The 21,039-nt window shown below is 39.0% G+C and overlaps 1 protein-coding gene across 12 annotated transcripts in view; it reads left to right on the top strand.

The window, feature by feature from the left end:
- C10H9orf3 (chromosome 10 C9orf3 homolog) overlaps positions 1–21,039 on the top strand; it is a 394,233-nt gene that overhangs the window by 36,079 nt on the left and 337,115 nt on the right. For all 12 annotated transcript variants that reach the window (XR_002336297.1, XR_002336299.1, XR_002336292.1 and 9 more), the window contains exon 2: positions 11,721–12,633. Coding sequence is in view for 4 of the 12 variants with exons in the window: in XM_021064603.1 (XP_020920262.1) it covers positions 11,858–12,633 (776 nt within the window). In the remaining 8 variants the exon portion in view is untranslated. The remainder of the gene's footprint in view (positions 1–11,720; positions 12,634–21,039) is intronic.

Below are 21,039 nucleotides of genomic sequence, written 5' to 3'. Positions count from 1 at the left end.
ATATGAATATTTTCATGCTTATTTATTCTTCTGTAATCTCTAATATATATGCTCTTAAACTCCATTTAGTGAATTTTTTATTTCTATGTTTTTTAGTAATTTATATTTCTCTGCTGAGTTTTCCTTTTAGTTCATTTATTATAGCATTTATATCCTGAATTATAATAGTACTAGTTGTTTAAAGTTCTTGTCTTGTCTGCTAATTCTTTTTAAAAAATTTTTATTATTGTTGATTTACATTGTTCTGTAAATTTCTGCTATACAGCAAAGTGACCCAGTCATACATCTATACATACCCTCTCTCGTGTCATCTTTCATCATGTTCCATCACAAGTGATTGAACATAGTTCCCTGTGCTGTACAGCAGGACCTCATTGTCTCTTCATTCTAAATGTGGCAGTTTGCATCTCTTAACTCCTAATTCTCAGTCCATCCCATTCCCTCCCTCCCACCCTTGGCAACCACAAGTCTGCTGTCCATGTCTGTGAGTCTGTTTCTATTCTGTGCCGTATTTTAGATTCTACATATAAGTGATATCATAGGGTATCTGTCTTTCTCATTCTGACTTACTTTACTTAGTATGAGATCTCTAGTTCTGTCCATGTTGCTCTAAATGGGATTATCTTGTTCTTTTTTATGGCCAAGTAGTATTCCATTGTGTACATGTACCATATCGTCTTAATTCATTCATCTGTTGATGAACATTTAGGTCATTTCCATGTCTTGGCTATTGTGAATAGTGCTGCAATGAACATAGCAGTGCATATATCTTTTTGAGTGAAAGTTTTATGTGAATATATGCCTAGGAGCAGGATTGCTGGATCATATGGTACCTCCATATGGTTTTCCATAGTGGTTGTACCAGTTAACCTTTATCTGCTAATTCTAATATTTGATCAGCTTCCCTTGATTGCTTTTTCTTTGAATATGGTTCATATTTTCTTGTTTATTTTTATGTCTAATAATTTTGGATTTTATCTTGGATATTGTGTTGATTATTTTGTAGAAACTCTAGGTTCCTTGTGTTCTTCTGAATAGTATTAATGTTTTGTTTTAGCAGGACTTAACTTGGCTGACCTCTAACTTCCAACTTTATATCCCCTCTAATAGGCAGCAGTAGAAATTTCATTTTAGTGCAGTTCATTTATTCATAAGTGGACTTGTTTGGTTTGCCCCTATCATGCAGTTAGAAAATTGGGCAGCTTATATGTAGAATATGGGGCTCTTGCCCTTCTTGAAGTTTTCCTTCTTTATTTTCTAGCTGCTGAGTCAGCTCTGAACTCTTTCTTCTGATTCTTCAGCTGATAAGTCTGCAGATTTCAGTCTGAATTTTATCTGCTCTGCATAGCATCAGCTAGGGCCTATTGCCAGATAAAAAAACCATAAACGGGAACTTCAGTGCTGTTTTCTCCCAGGTGTCAACTCCCTACAGTTTCTGTAAGTAAATTAATTTCAGTTATTTAAAATGATTCTGTATTGGAGTTCCCGTTGTGGCACAGTGGGTTAAGAATTCGACTACAGCAGCTCAGGTTGCTGGTTTGATCCTGGCCCAGTACAGTGGGTTAAAAGGATCCAACATTGCCCAGCTGCAGTGTAAGTCTTAGCTATAGCTTAGATTCACTCCCTGGCCCGGGAACTTCCATGTATGGCCACAGGTGTGGCCATAAAAAATAATAATATAAATAAATAAAATTTAAAAATGACTATATATGCAGCACAGTGTTGCTTTAAAAACATAGCCAAGGCAAAATAACCCAGAGCAGTTAAAAATCAAAAGAAAGAGATAAAGAAGACATATCAGTATATCTGAAAAAGACAAACATGTGTGACAAAAGAAAGCATGTGTGACTATATTAGTATCAAGCAAAATGGAATTCTAAATGTTTTATCCATGAAACTGTTGCACATGTGTACTAGGAGATGTACTACAACATTGTAGTATTGAAAATTTGAAAAGAACTTAAATATCCACCAGTAGGGAAGTATATGGATAAAGTGTGGAATATTCATATAGAGACTCTCAATAGTCACTAAAAGAAATAAGCTAGATTTATTTACATCTACATGGCTATATTTCCAAACCATTGAATGAAAGAATGTTATAGAATAATATGTTAGTGTGACATTTCTAAACATAATATTTTTTGCACTTCTAAGATTCCTTCTGATTCTGAAATTATCGTTTCACATCAATAAACTATGTTCCTGTGACTGTTTGCATTTGAGTATCTGAAGAACTATGCCCAGAAACAGTGTATCTCAGTAACCTAATGACTGGCTGTCATTAAGAGAAGTCACTGTTTCCTAAAGAAAGAACACACTTGGAATAGATGAAAGCTGTCTGCCTCCAAATAAATAATCTTTAGAATTAAATATTTTTAACTATTCCCAGTATACTCAATGCTATGTAGTAGGCATATATGCGAAAATCTCTCCTTTTCCCCTGAGTTGCTTACAAGAAAGAGTTGTGGCAGAAAGAGGTACAGGTGTATCCTGAGAAGAAGAAGTGAGAGCTGTCTGGAGGAAAATGTTTAAGCAAAAACCTTCTTCTAGAGCCTGTGCAACCCAGAATCCCTGTTCTGTAAATAACTAGACATTGAAATCACAAACGCCATCTGATATCAAATTCCACAAATATTTATTGAGAACCTACTATGTACAGGGTATTCTACTGAACCCAGTCATGAACACAGAGGAGAATCATGAGTCCTGAGTTCTTTATAGACCTTTGGAAGATGGAGGTAACTATAAAATGAGGCAGGATGAGTTAAGGGCCATGAGAGTGATAGAGAATGCTTTGTAGCTTGAAAGGAGAATGAAATTATTTTCTTTGGAGAGTTCCAGAATGGAGGCTGTTTCACACATTTGTAAATGTGTCCATTTCTGTTTGGGTAATTAAAAGTGGCAGGGCAGTTTCTTTGCCATTGTATAGCTCTGTTTAGTATTTCATCCTCTCCCACTTACCCACCCCCCACTCCCCAGCCTTTCTTAAGAAAAAATATTGTTGTACATTAAATCTTTCAAAATTTTTAATGGTGTTGTTAGGACAATCATTTAAACATTTAATATACACACCACATAGTACACTTATTTTAGAAGCAGCAGTGGTTAGCCACTGGAAACTAACCATTGGGTTTGAAAAGGGGGGAATTTTATATGTTATGGCTTATGACAGAGAATGGAAAAATGCTTTAGTGAGATGGGCTGGCATTTTAAATTGGAGCACAATAATAGCAGAAAGTGCTGAAGTCAATGAACTGCTTAGAAATATGGTTACTATTTGCTGAGAGAGGCCTTTCAAGATGGCCACATATACATGTTTGCAACCACAGTCAGTTCACTTCTTTCCTAAATGTGGGACTGTGACCCTGATTGATGTCAGTGAGAGTTATGTACTTGTAGAGAAAGGAGATTTAGATCATCCATAAATCCAGGGAAAGTAGGAAGTAGGTGTATTAAGCAACAAGTTATAATGGACTTACACATTATTCATAACTTAGGTTAGAAAGCATGCAAAGGTGATGGTGCTCTGAATCTTCTGGGCTTGCTTAAAATTTTCCCTTTTTCACCCCAAAGCTATTACACTATGAATTGATTTTAGTCCACACAAATGAAAGAAGATGAAAAAAAAAAAAAAAGTAGAGTGGGAAGAAAAAAAAAAGTAGTATGGAAGAGTCTTAGGAGGTGGCATTTGATTTATGATTTGGATAATATGAAGGAAATGGTCATGAGAGCTGGAGGAAAAGAATTCCAAGAATAAGTATCAGCAAATGGAAAAGCATTAGAAGTTGACCTTGGGCAAATTGCTTTACCTCATTGGGCTTCATTTCTTCATTTGTAAAACTAGAGCATTGGGAGTGAGCCCTAAGGCATTTGTTAGCTCCAAATTCAGTGAATTCAGTAAATTAGATTAGTTAAAATGGGCTACAGGACCAAATGTAACTTTTGCTCATTTTCTTTCCAGCTTTATTGAGATATAATTGACATATTATTTTCAGATATACAACATAATACTTTGACATATGTGTATATTGCAGTGTTTGTTTTTAAAGATGGCAGCCTTAGGTGTGTGAAACATTGGGAATAGGATGGAGACATGGAGAGGGACAAATATAGACAAGAGAAAATTGTCAAATGAAACAAGATTCCAAATTATTGGGAGGTCGTGATGTTGAGAGGAATGATTTTTTCTTATTTCTGTTGTTTACTTTCCTGTGAAGGGAGTTTAATCACTGTAACATTCCCGATCATTTTACTTCTTCTCCCTTAAGGGAGGTGGGTGACTTATTTTGGTAAATTTGTGAAGAAGAAATTGGGTGTGCTCTGGTCAGTTCAGCAACTCCCTTTTGCTTGGGGGCAGTATTCCTGACCACAGAGGTTTGTTTTCCTTACTTCTCTAGGCCCTAAGTTTTATCTGTGGAAGGTACCTCCTCTCCTGGGAACATTGACCTGTGAACCTGTGGGTAAATCTGTCTAATTTGGGTATTTAGTTTTCAAGTACCTTTGGCTCCCACACCAAGTCATATTCTCCAGTTTAGCCTTCATCAGTAATGTGATGTTTTGGTCTACTTCTGTCATATCCTTGTCTTATTTCTTAATATGTTCAGAATTTGGATGAGGAAGAAGAGTATTGTTTACTTGGCTCTCTCAGGCTCCCAAAGCTGGGATGCAGGGGGCAAGAATTGGCTTTGGTGAAAAAGGATTCTTGTGTCTTCAGGAGAAGGTACTAGTTGTGAAGAACTACAGATCCTTGAGGTAAGATGGAATTTCAGGCATTCAAAATCATCTCACAAGAAAAGATATTTACACACAAGAAAAGTAAAAGGAATCCAAACATAACACTGAAGCTAGTCATCACATCACAAGAAAAGATAAAAAAGAAGAAAAAAGATATCTATAAAAATAACCCCCAAACAATGAAAAAAATGACAATAAGAATATCAATAATTACCTTAAATCAAATGGACTAAATGTTCCCTAGAGTGGCTGAATGGATACAAAAAGAAAACCACTATATATGCTGTCTATAAGAAACTCACTTCAGATCTGAAGACACACACAGACTGAAACTGAGGGGATGGAAAAAGGTATTCTGTGAAAATGGAAATCAAGAGAAAGCTGGAGTAGCAATACCTTAAACAAAATAGACTTAAATACTATTGCAAGAGACAAAGAGGGACACATAATGATCAAGGGATCAATCCAAGAAGAACATATAACAATTGTGAATGTACATACATTCAATATAGGAGCACTTAAATATATAAGACAAATAATATATAAGACATAAAAGGAAAAATCGACTGTAACACAGTAATAGTAGAGGAATTTAACACTCTATTGACATCAATGGACAAATCATCCAGACAAAAGATGAATTAGGAAACACTGTCCTTAAATGACACATTATGCCAGCTGGATTCAGTTGATGTATATAAAGCATTCCATCTGAAAGCAGCAGAATATATTCTTTTCAAGTGTACATGGAACATTCCCCAGGATAGATCACATGGTTGGCCACAAAACAAGCCTCAGTAAATTTAAGAAAATTGAAATCTCATTATGAAGCATCTTTTCTGACCACAATGCTATAAGACTAGAAGTCAGCTGTAAGACTAGAGGTCAGCTATAAGAAAGAAACTGCAAAAACTACAGATACATGGAGGCTAAAGAATATGCTACTGAAAAACCAACAGATCATTAAAGAAATCAAAGAAGAAATCAGAAAATACCTGGAGATAAATGAAAGTGAAAACACGAATATCCAAAACCTGTGGGATGCAGAAAATCAGTTTTAAGGGGGAAGTTTATAGTGATCCAAGCTCATCTTGGGAAACAAGAAAAATCTCAAACAACCTAACCTTGCACCTAAAGGAACTGGAGAAAGAAGAACAAACACAACCCAAAGTAGAAGGAAAGAAATCATAAAGTTCAGAACAGAAGGAAATGGAATAGAGACTAAGAAAAAAACAGAAAGCCAATGAAACATAAAGCCAGTTCTTTGAAAAAAATAAAGTTGATAAGCCTTAACCAGACTCATCAAGATAAAAAAGGAGAGGGCCCAAATCAATAAAATCAGAAGTGAAAAAGGAGAAGTTACAACTGACACCACAGAAATACAGTGGATCATAGAGACTGCTACAAACAACTATATGCCAATAAAATGGACAACCTAGAAGAAACAGGCAAATTTTTAGAAAGGTATGCTCTGCCAAGACTGAACCTGGGAGAAATAGAAAATATGAACAGACCAATTACCAGTACTGAAATTGAATCAGTAATTAAAACTCCCAACAAATAAATGTCCAGGACCAGATGGCATCACAGGTGAATTCTACCAGACAATTTAGAGAAGCATTAACACCTATCCGTCTCAAACTATTTTAAAAAATTGCAGAGGTAGGAACACTTCCAAACACATTCTATGAGGCTAGCATCACCCTGATAGCAAAACCAGACAAAGATATCACAAAAAGAAAATTACAAACCAATATCACTGATGAAAGTAGCTGTAAAAATCCTCAACAAAATTCTAGCAAACCAAATTCAGCAATACATTAAAAAGGATCATATACAATGATTGTGGGATTTATCCCAGGAATGCAAGGATTTTTCAATATACACAAGTTAGTATGATATACCACATTTAGAAATTGAAGAGAATTCCCATTGTGGTGCAGCAGAAATGAATCCGACTAGGAATCATGAGGTTGTGGGTTCAACCCCTGGCCTCACTCAGTGGGTTAAGGATCTGGCACTGCGGCTGTGGTGTAGGCTGGCAGCTACAGCTCTGATTAGACCCCTAAGCCTGGGAACCTCCATATGCCGCGGGTGCTGCCCTAAAAAGACAAAAAAAAAAAAAAAAGACATTGAGGAATAAAAACCATATGATCATTTCAGTAGATGCAGAAAAAACTTGATAAAATTGAACATTTATTTATGATAGCTCTCCAGAAGGTAGGCATAGAGGGAACATACCTCAACATAATAAAAATCATATGACAAACCTACAGTAACATCATACTCAACTGTCAGTAGCTGAAAGCATTTTCTCTAGGAACAAGGTAGTGATACCCACTCTCACCACTTTTAATCAGCATCATTTTGGGAGCCCTCACCACTGCAGCCAGATAAAAACAAAAAATGGATATGTAGGTCAATGGAGAATAGAGAGCCGAGAAATAAACCCAGGTATTTAATGGTCAATTAAAGAATCAAGAATATATGATGGATAGGAGTTCCTCTTGTGGCACAGTGGAAACAAATCTGACCAGGACCCATAAGGTCGTGGGTTCAATCCCTGGCCTTGCTCAATCCTGGTGTTGCTATGAGCTGTGGTGTAGGTCGCAGATGCAGCTTGAATCTGACGTTGCTGTGGCTGTGGAATAGGCTGGTAGCTGTAGCTCTGATTAGACCCCTAGCCTGAGAACCTTCATATGCCACAGGTGCAGCCCTAAAAAGCAAAAAATAAAAGAATATGTGATGGAGAAAAGACAGTCTCTTCAAAAAATGGTACTGGGAAAAGTGGACAGCTAGGTGTAAAAGAATGAAATTTGAACATTCTCTACCACTGTACACAAAAATAAACTCAAAATGAATTAAAGACCTAAATGTAAGACTGGAAACCATAAAACTCCTAGAGGAAGACATAGGCGGAACACTCTTGGACATAAATTGTAGCAATATTTTGGGGGAGAATCTATCTCCTAAACAAAGGGAGTAAAAGCAAAAATAAACAAATGGGACCTAATTAAACTTAAAAGATTTTGTGCAGCCAAGGAAACCATTGACAAAAATGAAAAAACAACCTAGTGAATGGGAGAAAATACTTGCAAATGGTATGACCAGGAAGGAGTTAATATCCAAAATATATAAACAGCTCATACAACTCAACACCAAAAAAAAAAAAAACAACCCAATTAAAAAATGGGCAGAGAACCTGAATAAACATTTTAAATTCAGATGGCCAACAGGCACATGAAAATATGCTCAACATCACTAATCAGGAAAATGCAAGTCAGAACCACAGTGAGAATCCACCTCACGCCTGTCAGAATGGGTATCATCAAAAAGAACAGAAAAAAATTTGGTGAGGATGTGAAGAAAAGGGAACCCTTGTACATGTTGGTAGGAATGTAAATTGGTGCAGCCTCTGTGGGAAACATTACAAAAGTTTCTCAGAAAACTAAAAATAGAACTACCATATGACCCAATAATTCCACGCCTGGGTGTATATCAAAAACAAAACAAAACAAAAAACCACAACACTCATTTGAAAAGTTATTTATACCTCAAAGCAGCACTTGCAAAGCAGCAGCCTCAGTGTTCATCAACAGATGAACAGATAAAGATGTGGTATACATGCCCATACGTATGCTTGTGCACGTGCATGCGCGCGCACACACACACACACACGCACACACACACAGGCAATGGAGTACTAGTCCACAAAAAGGAGTGAAATTTTGCCATTTGCAACAACGTGGATTGCACTTGGAGGGTACTAAGTGAAGTAACTCAGACAGAAAAGACAAATACTGTATGATATCCTGTATATGTGGAATCTGAAAAATATAACTAGTGAATATAGCAAAAAACCAACAGACTCACAGAGAGCAGTCTAGTGGTTACCAGTGGGGAGAGGGAAGGGGGTGGCACAAAATAGGGGTAGGGGATTAAGAGGTATAAAATATGATGTATATAATAAGCTACAAGGATATATGGTGCAAAACAGTGATTATAGGCTTTACAAATTATGAATCACTATATGGTGCATGTATATATTGTACATCAACTATTTCAATTAAAAAAAAAAAAAAGAATCCACGGAAGAGGACCAAAGGATTTCTAGTTAGATTGACAAAGTGACATTAACAGGCTTGGATGGGCAGGGCTCTAAGGCAGCCTCATTCCCTTGGATGGGCAGGCTCAAAAGTGGTGAAAATTCATCTTTAGAATATGTTTTATTCTCAAATTAATTTTCACAAGTAAATGAATCTATTAGGGTTAGACAATATATACTTACATCTATATTATTACAAATGCTAATTTATTCCTTTTCAAATTTGACATCTTTTTCCTTTTTTTTCCTTTTAGGGCCATGCCTTTGGGATATGGAAGTTCCTGGCTAGGGTTCAAATCAGAGCTGCAGCTGCTAGCCTACACCAGAGCAATGAGGGATCTGAGCCACATTTGTGACCTAGGCTGCCAATGCCAGGTCCTTAACCTAAGGAGCAAGGCCAAGGATCAAACCCAGTCTCAAGGATACTGTGTTGGGGTCTTAACCTGCTGAGCCACAATGAGAACTCCAAATTTGATAGTTTTGACAGCCACAAATTTAACCTTTGTCTCAATTGATTCAAAATTTCCTTATTTGTGTGTGTGCGTATTAGGTTTTTTTACTAAACAAGTTGGGTTTGGGGGGGGGGTTGGTTGTTATCTTTCTTAAGAGCCCAACACGATCATAGCCCCAAATACCAACAGGGTGAAGTTTTAATTACCCACTGTTACTCATTACATAGATATAGCCAATAACTTTACTGAAGGTTATTATTCATTATGTGACAAGTTCAACCACTCTCATGCAGAAAAGAGAATACTCTGGCTTATCCCTTTTTGCCCTTTGACTTTTCTAGGACTAAAGGGAGTGCCATATTCTCCATAAATTAATTTCAGATCTTCTTTACATCGCTGACTTCTCTCAGTTCCTATTATTCTTTTTTTTGGGGGGGAGAGGTGCTGTGCTCGAAGCATGCAGAAGTTCCTGAGCCAGGAATCAAACACGTGCCACAGCAGTGACAATGCCAGCTCTTTAACCCACTGCACCACCAGGGAATTCCACAATTCCTATCATTCTTAAAGTGTATATTATCACACACACTTTGGTGGGGGTGGAGGGAGAGTAGAGAGCAGGGAAAGACTTCAACAGGCAGTGGTACTCAGGCTATGGAGAAAATAGAATTTGACAGGTGCACATGGGCAGCGGGGGCTAGGAGTGCTCCAGGAGTGGCACACTGCTTAGCCCAAAAAGCTTGGAGGCAAGGTGTCAGATCATCTTCAGGGGGCAGTGAGTGCAGCAGGCCCTTTGGCTTGAGGACATGGATTCAAAGAAGAGAGCCATGAGTGTGGCCTCCATGACTGGAAAAATGTCATGAAACCAGATTGTATGAGGCCGCAGAAAGCCAAAAGCTAAGTGAGATTTTGAAGAGGAAATAGCCTGTGGAGGTGTAGAAAATGAAAATTCAGTAGGTTTGATTGTTGGAGTGAAATTCTGGAAGGAAGAGAAGTAAGAGTCTAGTAGATTGGCAGGTAAAGTCAGAAATGAAGTGAGGAGTTACACAATAAAAAGGAGGGGGGCCCAATTTTACTAGAAAAGTCAAGCAAGGAATGATTTGGGGTTTTTTGTTTTTGTTTTTTTCTTTTGTCTTTTCTGTGGCCACACCTGCGGCATATGGAGGTTCCCAGGCTAGGGGTCGGATCAGAGCTGTAGCTGCCGGCCTACGCCAACGTGGGATCCTAGCCGTGTCTGCAGCCCACACCACAGCTCACGGCAACTTGGGATCCTTAACCCACTGAGCAAGGCCAGGGATCAAACCCACAACCTCATGGTTCCTAGTTGGATTCGTTAACCACTGAGCCACGATGGGAACTCCAAGCAAGGAATGTTTTGTCGTTGGTAAAAGGATACCTCTTGATATTTGGAAGTAAAAACATGATTTTAAATAAAACTGCTCTGTCAGAATTTTTGTTTCTGGGGAAACCCTGCCACTTTTTTTCCCACTTTTGGTTAAAAAATAAAACGCACGTGAAAAGAAATTAGGTACACAACAGGGAGTGAAATAATTTCAAATAATTTTTCTTTTAGTTAGATTGCTGTTACAAAATAAGAATACATTTTGATTCAGAACTTTTATGAAGAACTTGGGCATTTTATTAACAACATCTGTTTCTATGTTTTAATTTCTCTCCTTCCTTTTATAGGTATTTGCATACTTTATTTTTTTCAAATGAGAAGCCCTTTTTGTTTGCCACAAGAAGGCTATTATCCAGAATGTTAATGGGTTTTCAGCTATTAAGATGTAATGATATACCTTGAGTATTTAACTATAAATTTGAAAAATCTCCATGAACAATCTCAAAGGAATACTTAGAATGCACTCCTGGTAAATTGGCTCATTTTCGTGTAATTTACTGGAAGTGCTGATATGAGAGCAGCCCTAATGTGAAAAGTACATTAATCCCTGGAGTTACATTGTATGTATTAAATTATTACTCTCAAAGACTAAAATGTATGAGGCCATTTAGCCTTCATTCACATTTGTTGCTCAGAACCACAGTAGAGAAACAATCACTTATCTTTTGATGCACAAAATTAGAAGTGATACATTTAATATCTCTTAAAACAAGAGGCACAGTGATGCTCAGTTACACTTTTTGCCGAACAATTGCTCTTTTCCAAACGAGGACTGTTGGAGTTCAGAACATGAGTCTTCTGGTTTTGTAGAGGCCCCTTTCATTCCATTGATCACCGAAATATTTTTAGAAACCCATAATGCAGTTTTCTTTGATGTCAGTCTAAAAGATTAGCCTGCCTTCTAGCCCTGAGCTCCTACTCCATTGGGGAATTATTTAAGGAGGCAGTCAACTCTCAGGAACAGTGGCTGCTGGAGCATAGGGTCTTATTTCGAATTTCGTCTAATTGTGTTTTTCTTCTTTACCAGAGGACTGAAAGTGGTGGAACCATAATTTGTGACACCAGGTGTTTTTTGGCGAGCTGCCATTTATGACTGCAGAAGATTGGCACTCATAGGAAACCCCTTCGGAGATTTTAACAAGTTTCCCAGCCGCAACCGATACCATGGCCCTACAGCTGGACCCTTCCCGAGATGACCTGCCGCTCATGGCCAACACCAGCCACATACTTGTGAAGCACTATGTCCTGGATTTAGATGTGGATTTCGAAAGTCAAATCATTGAGGGCACCATAGTGCTTTTCCTTGAGTCTGGAAACAGATTCAAGAAACAGCGTAGTTCCCCCGAGGAAACCTGCCGATCAGCATCAAACGAAGCCTGCAGATTTAGGACACCAGAGCCCTGCCATATTCCTGTGACAAATACAAGGACCTTCTCATCTAAAGTGGTATATAATGATTTTGTAATCTGTGGTAAAGGTGAAAAAGATACTTCTGGTAAAGATGGTAACCATGACAACCAGGAACAGGCTTCTGGGATTTCTAGCTCGAAGTACCGCTGTGACACAGGGAATCATGGGAGTGAGGATTTTTTGCTAGTGTTGGACTGCTGTGATTTGTCTGTATTAAAGGTTGAGGAGGTGGATGTTGCTGCTGTGCCAGGTATTGAAAAATTTACAAGGTCTCCCAAGCTCAGGAATCAGATTGTACATGAACTTGTGGCTCTGCCTGCAGATCGTTGGAGGGAGCAGTTAGACTATTATGCTCGCTGCAGCCAGGCTCCTGGCTGTGGGGAACTCCTGTTTGACATTGACACTTGGAGCTTACAGATGAGGAAGACAGGGGCTCAGACAGCTACTGACTTTCCTCACGCCATAAGGATACGGTACAGAACCCAACCCCAGGGGCGATCAGTTACATGGACCTCAGACCAGAGTGGCAGGTAGGTTACCCGGGCACTCCGCAGTCCCCTGCCCATTAATCTTACGCAGTGGGAGATGAGGCTTTGCAAAGACGCTCCTCTTTATTCTGTGGCATTACCCATCTAGCCTGAAATCCTTTGACCCACAGCAAAGCAGGTAAATTCCCAGGCATGCTGAACTCTTAATAGGATTACTTCCCTTAAGTCAGGATGAAAAGATTACTGTATTAAGCTGCGGTATTTCTGATGTAGGAGACTGAAAGTCAGGCTTAGTGATTAAATCCCGAGTGTAGCTCTCTGTTGAGATCTCTGCTGGCAACTTCCAGGGCTGTGGATAGAAGTGATATGTGTCTCTGAGTGAATACTTTCTCAGAGTCCCTTCCTATTCCCCCTGAGGCAGAAGCTGCCAATTTGGGTCAGTGTGAAGCCTGGTAAGATGCCTCTGCTTTGTGACTTTCTTACCGTACCTGTCCCTTGGCAGCTATGGCTCTCTGGGCTTTGTTAATTGTCCCATAATGTGAACCTGCAAAGCACCTGAAAGATCTGTTTCTGAGGAGTATGACAGTCTATCCTGTTGAATCCACCCGTGGTTCTTTGGCCATGACTCTGGGTATTTGACACCTGCGAGACTCCTGGCTTGTCATATGGGGGAAGGAATTGATGAAGCATCGATGTCCAGAAGGTATATTTAGGCAGCTATTTGTTGTTTTCTTCTTGCCCTTCCTCCAACAGTTGTCCAGCATTTTTAGAATTTGAGAATTTTCAAATCAAACTTTTTTGGTTCCTCATTATTTTACCTATTTCTTTGTGCTAATAATGTACTGCAAGTCAACATGGCAATTATGACTGAGCTGGGTTGGAGGCATGCTCTATCTCCATGAGCTTCTTTTATAGCATCAGACCCCCTGAATGGAGGCAGTGGTCTCAGTAAACTGCTTACATCTCTTCTCCAACCCACTCGCCCCAAAAACCTTTCAGAGTATGATTTTTTTAAAGCACCACTTTGATTTTGCGCTCTCATTATTCCGTGCCTTGGCTCTAATCTTACCTCCCGTTCAGGTCTGCCTCCTGCCTCGGATTGAGTTCACTTCCTTTCTTATTTCTTTTAGAGTCTGGGGCAGCCTTTGGGAAACTGCAGGGCTGCTGCACACTGACATCAATACAAAAGTATAGTGATTTCTTTATAGAATAACTTGTTGGATATTCTTTGGAGACTGGGGGGGGACAGGTGTTCTTATTGTATCTTCAATTTTTTTCATTATTTTTTCTTTTGTGCAGATTTTTTTTAACCTGATGAATTTTACTACATTTATAGTTGTACAGCAATCATCACAACCCAATTTTCTAGCGCTTCCATCCCAAACCCCCAGCCCATCCCCCCACCTTCAACCCATCTCCTTTGGAAACCATAAGTTTTTCAAAGTCTTTGTTAAAGATAGACTTTTCAATAAGATTTAACAATATACTATCTCTGAATACTTACCTAGGAAATTGTAGTTTTTTATACTCCTGGATATTTCATTTTTGAATTAACATAATGGGGAAGAAGAAACGATTGACAGTATTTAGAAGAAACACTTGTTAATGGCCTCAATCATGGGTTTCTTCTCAGTTCTCACTACAAAGAGATTAGACATGTAAATTACATTACTTGTAACATGGTGATTAGAAATGAGTTATGGATAAATGCTGGTTTCCATAAAGAAACTCAGAAGATCCTTGGGCACACTTTGCTCCTGCAAAGGTTGACTTGCATTTGCTGTTGATATCCCCTTTTCTGACAATTTAATATCATGCATGATCACAGCAGGAGTTTAAACTGTATCCTTAGAAGTTTGTGATTATTGAGTAAATATATGGCATTTATGCAATCTTACAAGGATAATAAATGGGTTTTTTTTTTTTTTCAAATCCTCAAAAGATTTTTTTCTCCCTTCTTTTTGCTGTTTTGGGGAGATTTTATTATAGTTAAGATAATCTTCCATGGATGGCCACCAAATCTCTGTAAAATTCTCCCACATGCTTAAGAATAAATCTAGGTATATACTGTTAAATGCTGTAAGGACTTTATTTTTTTATTTTTGTATGTGTGTCTCTTTAGGGCCAAACCCGTGGCATATGGAGGTTCCCAGGCTAGGGTTTGAATCGGAGCTACAGCTGCCGGCCTTCACCACAGCCACAGCAACTCGTCCGAGCCACGTCTATGACCAACACCACAGCTTATGGCAACACCAGATCCTTAACCCATTGAGCGAGGCCAGGAATCAAACCCAAGTCCTCGTGGATACTAGTTGGGTTTGTTAACCCTTGAGCCATGACGGGAACTCCAAGGATACTGTAAGGCCTTTAAAATGCCCAAGGATTCCAGGTTGCTAGACAGAAATAGCCCCTTAATGATATGAGCAAATAGTTATCATCAGAATTACAATGCTTTAAGAATATAAACATATGGAATTCCTGTTGTGGCTCAATGGTTAACAAATCCGACTAGGATCCATGAGGATACGGGTTTGATCCCTGGCCTTGCTCAGTGGGTTAAGGATCTGGCGTTGCCATGAGCTGTGGAGTAGGTCACAGCCACAGCTACAGCTCTGATTGGACCTCTAGCCTGGGACCCTCCATATGCCATGGGTGTGGCCCTAGAAAAGACAAAAAGACAAAAAAAAAAAAAAAGAGTATAAACATAAGCAAAATGTGAAAAACAAAAAAATGTTTCATACATAAAGTGTAAAAACATAAAATTTCACAATTGAAAAATAGAACTGGATAGAGCCCACTTCCTCCAAGGCATAGTCTACATTTATTAAAACTAAAACAGTTGTTATATTTTTACCTTTAAATGGCAGAATACTATCGGTATACCTACTATACATTCTTAGTCTAAATGAGAAACTTTTTATTCCCATTTTACAAGTGGGAAATTGAATAAAATTACTGAAAGCTCCTAGAAAAATCCAGGTCTTAATTGTGAAAGAGAGCTGTGTTTCTTACTTTTGATTTTTACCACATCCCGTATATTATGCAAAGATTTCAATATATCTTTTAAAATAAATGAATTATATTAGCTTTCAACAAATTTCTGCTTTTAAGCAAATACTAGACAGAAACTTAAGAAAAGATCTAAAACGGTACCTTTCCATTTAAGTTCCATCAGTGGCTTCTCCCCTTCCCACTCTCATCCTACCACTTGTTGAGAATAAAACTTAAGTTATTTTGTTTGATTATACATGTAATAATATACATATAATTTATATATATAAATAATCTCTTAAGGGGTCAGAGGATCCCAGGATGGAATGCAAAATGTGACAAAAGAGTCTAGCTCTATTAAAAAATGTGTGAAACAACAACCTCATTGAAGCGAATAGGGGGAAAAGGTGCTGACCTAAGTTACTTTGGAAATGAATTGAATATGTAAGGCTAGAGGCAAAGGGAACTGTATGTACATGCATACTGTGCTGTGGTTGATGGAATTGTTTCCCATAGGAGTACAGGTTAACAGTTCTGGTACCACTACACATGTATCCTAGAATTGGGCAATTTAGTTAATGGATGGCAGATGGTCGGAGCCAGGTTTCTGACTGTTGAAGTGGGAGATTGCAGACAAGCAAGGGGAAGAGGCTGGAATGATCCATGTGCAAATGGATTAGAATTGGAGACATTACGATGAAGTCATATTTAGCATAATATAGATACAGATGATTTCATATAAAAATAATTATAGATATGAGTGTTTGCAAGGGTTAGCATACACATACATTTCCTTGTTTGTTTGCGGAGTAGGTTTCGAAGCAGTGAGTACACTGTAGTGCCCGGATCTTGGTTTCTGATATCATTCTCCCGTAAAGGAAGCAAGCAGGGCTTCTTGGAGAAATGGCTCAGACTGGGGCAGGAAACGTAGAAGATGAGTCTGGAGCAGCTGTAATGCCAGAAGAAAATGCTCCAACAACAGCAACAAGAACCTGCAATTGTGGGTGTAGGTCAGAAATCCAAGGAACCATCTGAAGAAACTCCTGATGGCTAAAGCTGAGCAACACAAGAAAATGGTTTTGGATGATAACCCAAAGTATTAAATAAATATCCATGAGTCCATATAATATTAAAAAAATGATTGACTTAAATTTAAAAAATGGAGGAGAATGCCCAATTTTTTCTGTCTTTTTTAGGCCACCCCCGTGGCATATGGAGGTTCCAAGGCTAGGGGTCCAATTGGAGCTGTAGCCACTGGCCTACACCACAGCCACAGCAACGCCAGATCCGAGCCTATATACCACAGCTCACGGCAACAGCAACGCCAGATCCTTAACCCACTGGGCAAGGGCAGGGATCGAATCCGTGTCCTCATGAATACTAGTCAGGTTCGTTAACCACTGATCAACCACGGGAACTCCGGAAGTCTACATTTTAAAGATACTCCACTCTCAAGGAGGTAGAGCACATGACTCTTTTCGCCTCAAGTGTAGACTGTACATAGTGACTTCCTTCCAAAAAGGACAGGGGGAAAGGGAGCAAAAGTAAGTTTTCATTGGAGAAACCTGACAAACATGACCTCAGCAAAGAGATCAAAGTTAATATCAACAGTGATGGCATGTCGGGAATTCCTGTTGTGGTGCAGCGGAAACGAATCTGACTAGTTAACAATGAGGTTGCGAGTTTGATCCCTGGCCTTGCTCAGTGGGTTAAGGATCCGGCGTTGCTGTGGGCTGTGGTGTAGGTCACAGACGTGGCTTACATCTAACCCTAATAGAACCAAGAAAAAAAAAATCAGACTTTCAGTGAAATAGCTGACTAGTACTCCTCAGCTAGGGAGACATGAGAATTAAAATTAATGTAGTATCTTGGCACAGAAAAGGGACATTAGAGAAAAATTAAGGAAATTGAATAGGAACTGGATATTGGTTAATGTACCAACTGTGACAAATACACAGGGAAAACTGGGTATGGGATATATGGGAATTCTGTATTTTATCTTTGCACTTTAAAAAATAAATCTTGGAGTTCCCATTGTGGCTTAGCAGGTTAAGAACCTGACTAGTATTCATGAGGATGTGGGTTCAAACCCTGGGCTCACTCAGTGGGTTAGTGATCCAACATTGCCGTGAACCATGGTGTAGGTTGCAGATGCAGCTCGGATCTGGCATTGCCGTGGCTGTGGTGTAGGCCGGCAGCTGCAGCTCCCATTCCATCCCTAGCCCAGGAACTTCTGCATGCCGCAGGTGCAGCCCTAAAAACAAACAAACAAAATAACTAAATAAATCTAAAACTGATAAAAAATTAATTCGAAAAATAAACTTTAGATTTGAAAGCAAACCATCAGGGAGTTTCCCGTTTGGCTCAGTGGTAATGAACCTGGCTAGTATCCATGAGGATGCGGGTACAATCCCTGGCCTCGCTCAGTGCATTAAGGATCCGGCATCACCATGAGCTGTGGTGTAGCTTGTGGATGTGGCTCAGATCCCACATTGCAGTGGCTGTAGTGTAGGCTGGCAGCTGTAGCTACGATTCAACCTCTAGCCCGGGAACCTGCATGTGCTGTGGGTGCAGCCCTAAAAAGCAAAGAAAAGAAACAAACCATCATCTTTTTACCTTGAAATTCCCCTGCCATCCCATTTTTACTGAGTAGCAGTGTTCTCTGGACAAGAGCTGATTAATATGTTTGGAGCTATAAAAGAATATTTCTTTCAATCATTGTCAGTAATTTATTCTTCTTCATTCTAGTTCTAAAATTAAATATCTGGAAATATAAATAAAACAACATTTTCCTTTCTTGTTTTAGCCTTTGTGGGGTTGTGGCAACTCTTGAACCTCAGCTCTCTTTCTTACCTCCATCATTCAGATACTGGACTTTTGGTGACATTTAAACATGACTAACACCTACATAACAGTACGACATATGCTTCTTGGAAAAGATGTTTACTTTTGTGTGGTGTGTGAGTATGTGCGCCCTTTAAAAACATTTTGAAGAGTTCCTGTCGTGGCACAACAGAAACGAATCTGACTAGGAACCATGAGGTTGTGGGTTTGATCCCTGGCCTCGCTCAGTGGGTTAAAGATCCAGTGTTGCCGTGAGCTGTGGTGTAGGTCGCAGATGCGGCTCGGTTCTGGTGTTGTCTGTGGTTGTGGTGTAGGCTGGCGACAACAGCTCTGATTCAACCCCTAGCCTGGGACCCTCCATATGCCGCAGATGTGGCCCTAAAAAGACAAAAGACAAAAAAAAATTTTTTTGACTCAAACTGGGTCAGTTTCCTTGTGTAACAGTGTTCTTGCTAAGCTAGACAGGAAGGGGACTTAATATCTTTTTGATTCTAGAGCTTCAACATACTTAAGAAAAAAAAAAGTCTTTTAAAAACAGAACTCTTTATTCAAAGTTTATGTACTTTCTGCGTGTTTCTGCATTTTTTCCATATCACTGAATAAAATGTTATTTAAAACCAAAGCATTCTTTCTGGCAACCCATTCCTTTTTCCCTTTGGATCATTATAATAGTTGTGGAACCAGCCACGTGGTCTGGGAGATCTTGCTTAAGCTGACATCACTGAAGAAGGGTTGAATGAAGGTGAAATTCAGTTAAATATAGGACATTTATTTTAAAAACTACAGTTTGAATCATCATTAAAGATAAGTAAACTGACCAGGAAAATACATTATAATTTAAAGTAATATTAAAATTTTTAATTTCCTAAATCACTATGATGTTTCTTTGTTTTAGACAAAGCCAGAATGAAGTTGGCAAAATACTGAGGAGGGGACAGTTTTTGAAAATTGTATTTATTTCAGCTATTGGATGAAGGAAGATGTAGACTTTGGAAGTATTTTTAGTTTGGTATCAAAAGTAGATAAACATGCCCCCCCCAACTAAATAGTTTCATTGTTTTATGTCTCACTATAAAGTTTTAAAATTAAAAGAATAAGCTTTCAGAAGAAAGTTCAGGTCTAAAAGGAACATTTCTGTATCTAATACCCACCCACTTGCTTCAAGAAACCAATATAAAGTTTGTGAAACCTAAGAGGAAATACACAATAATTCTATAATATCAATGTATTATTGCAAAAGAGGAATTGATAATCCCAAACTTGAAAATGTTTAGGGGGAGTTCCTGTCGTGGCGCAGCAGAAACAAATCCGACTAGGAACCATGAGGTTGTAGGTTTGATCCCTGGCCTTGCTCGGTGGATTAAGGATCTGCCGTTGCCGTGAGCTGTGTTGCTGTGGGGTAGGTCGAAGACACAGCTTGGATCCCAAGTTGCTGTGGCTCTGGCGTAGACTGGAGGCTACAACTCCAATTGGACCCCTAGCCTGGGAACCTGCATATGCTGCAGGCGTGGCCCTAAAAAGACAAAAAAAAAAAAAAATGCTTGGAAGTGTTCTCTTTTAGCTTCTTTCTCCCCTTGCTGTATATTATAGATCTATGTCTATTTCTCAGAATCTCAGTTGAGTTTTGGAAGAAAAGACCATGGTAGACTGTCTTAAACCAGTTACAAAAATCACCAACGAAACAACAACAAAAAAGAATAATCAGACATCAGTAGAACAGAGCAAACCAAAATGACCTATAACCAAGAGCATGGAGTGTTGAAAAGAAGTAGAAGGGTGAGAGCCAAGAGACCTGTATACTCAGAGCTGTGCTGCCAACTAGATGTATGACTTCAGAGGAGGCCTTTTATAGCTCCAGATTCCATGAGAGCATCTCCACATGTTTGCCATACGTAAAATCCTATACTCACAAGGGACTTGCAAATGCGAAATACTATCTTTGCCTTTGCAAACAGCTTTCCTGTTTTGCACCCAAAACACCTCTGTTCAAGAAGAGGTGAATTTCTAACTCAAAGTCACTTTCAGTCCAGTCCATTTTGACTGTACACAAAATCTATCTGAGTCAAAGCAACATTCTCCTTTGACTTGCCATATGTGTTCATTATGACTAGTGAGTCCTGGTGTTGGTGATTGTACCATGAAGAAGAAACTCTGTGTGTGTGTGTGTGTGTGTGTGTAGTGGTAAAAGAGAAAGAATTGTGGTTGACACTTCCTGTTTTATTAGTTTAGCTCTTGTTTTGTTTCATTGTTTTTTTTTTTTTTGGCTGCACCCACAGCATGCAGAATTTACCAGGCCAGGGATCAAACCCAAGCCACAGCAGTGACAACTTAACTTATCCACTAGGCCCCTAGGGAACTCCTCCGGCTCTTGGTTTTTGTGGCATAAGAAAGCAAAGAGGTCTATTTACCCACAATGGAGGCTGTAATTTAGGTTTAATGAGGACATGGACTCATAAAAAAGATAAGGTGCAGGAAGGAGAACAGATGGAAAAGAATTAGAGGAGGCATGAAGACTTTGTAATGCTGGGAAGCTTATAAGAGGATCTGACCCACTGACCTGCCACACCTGTGGCCCCTTGGCGCCCCCAGTGACCACATCAGTGCCTCAGTATG

Source organism: Sus scrofa, chromosome 10, assembly GCF_000003025.6.
Source record: "Sus scrofa isolate TJ Tabasco breed Duroc chromosome 10, Sscrofa11.1, whole genome shotgun sequence".
In the NCBI taxonomy this organism is placed as follows: domain Eukaryota; kingdom Metazoa; phylum Chordata; class Mammalia; order Artiodactyla; family Suidae; genus Sus; species Sus scrofa.
Note: the sequence above shows the minus strand (reverse complement) of the source record. Positions and strands in the feature narration are given on the sequence as shown.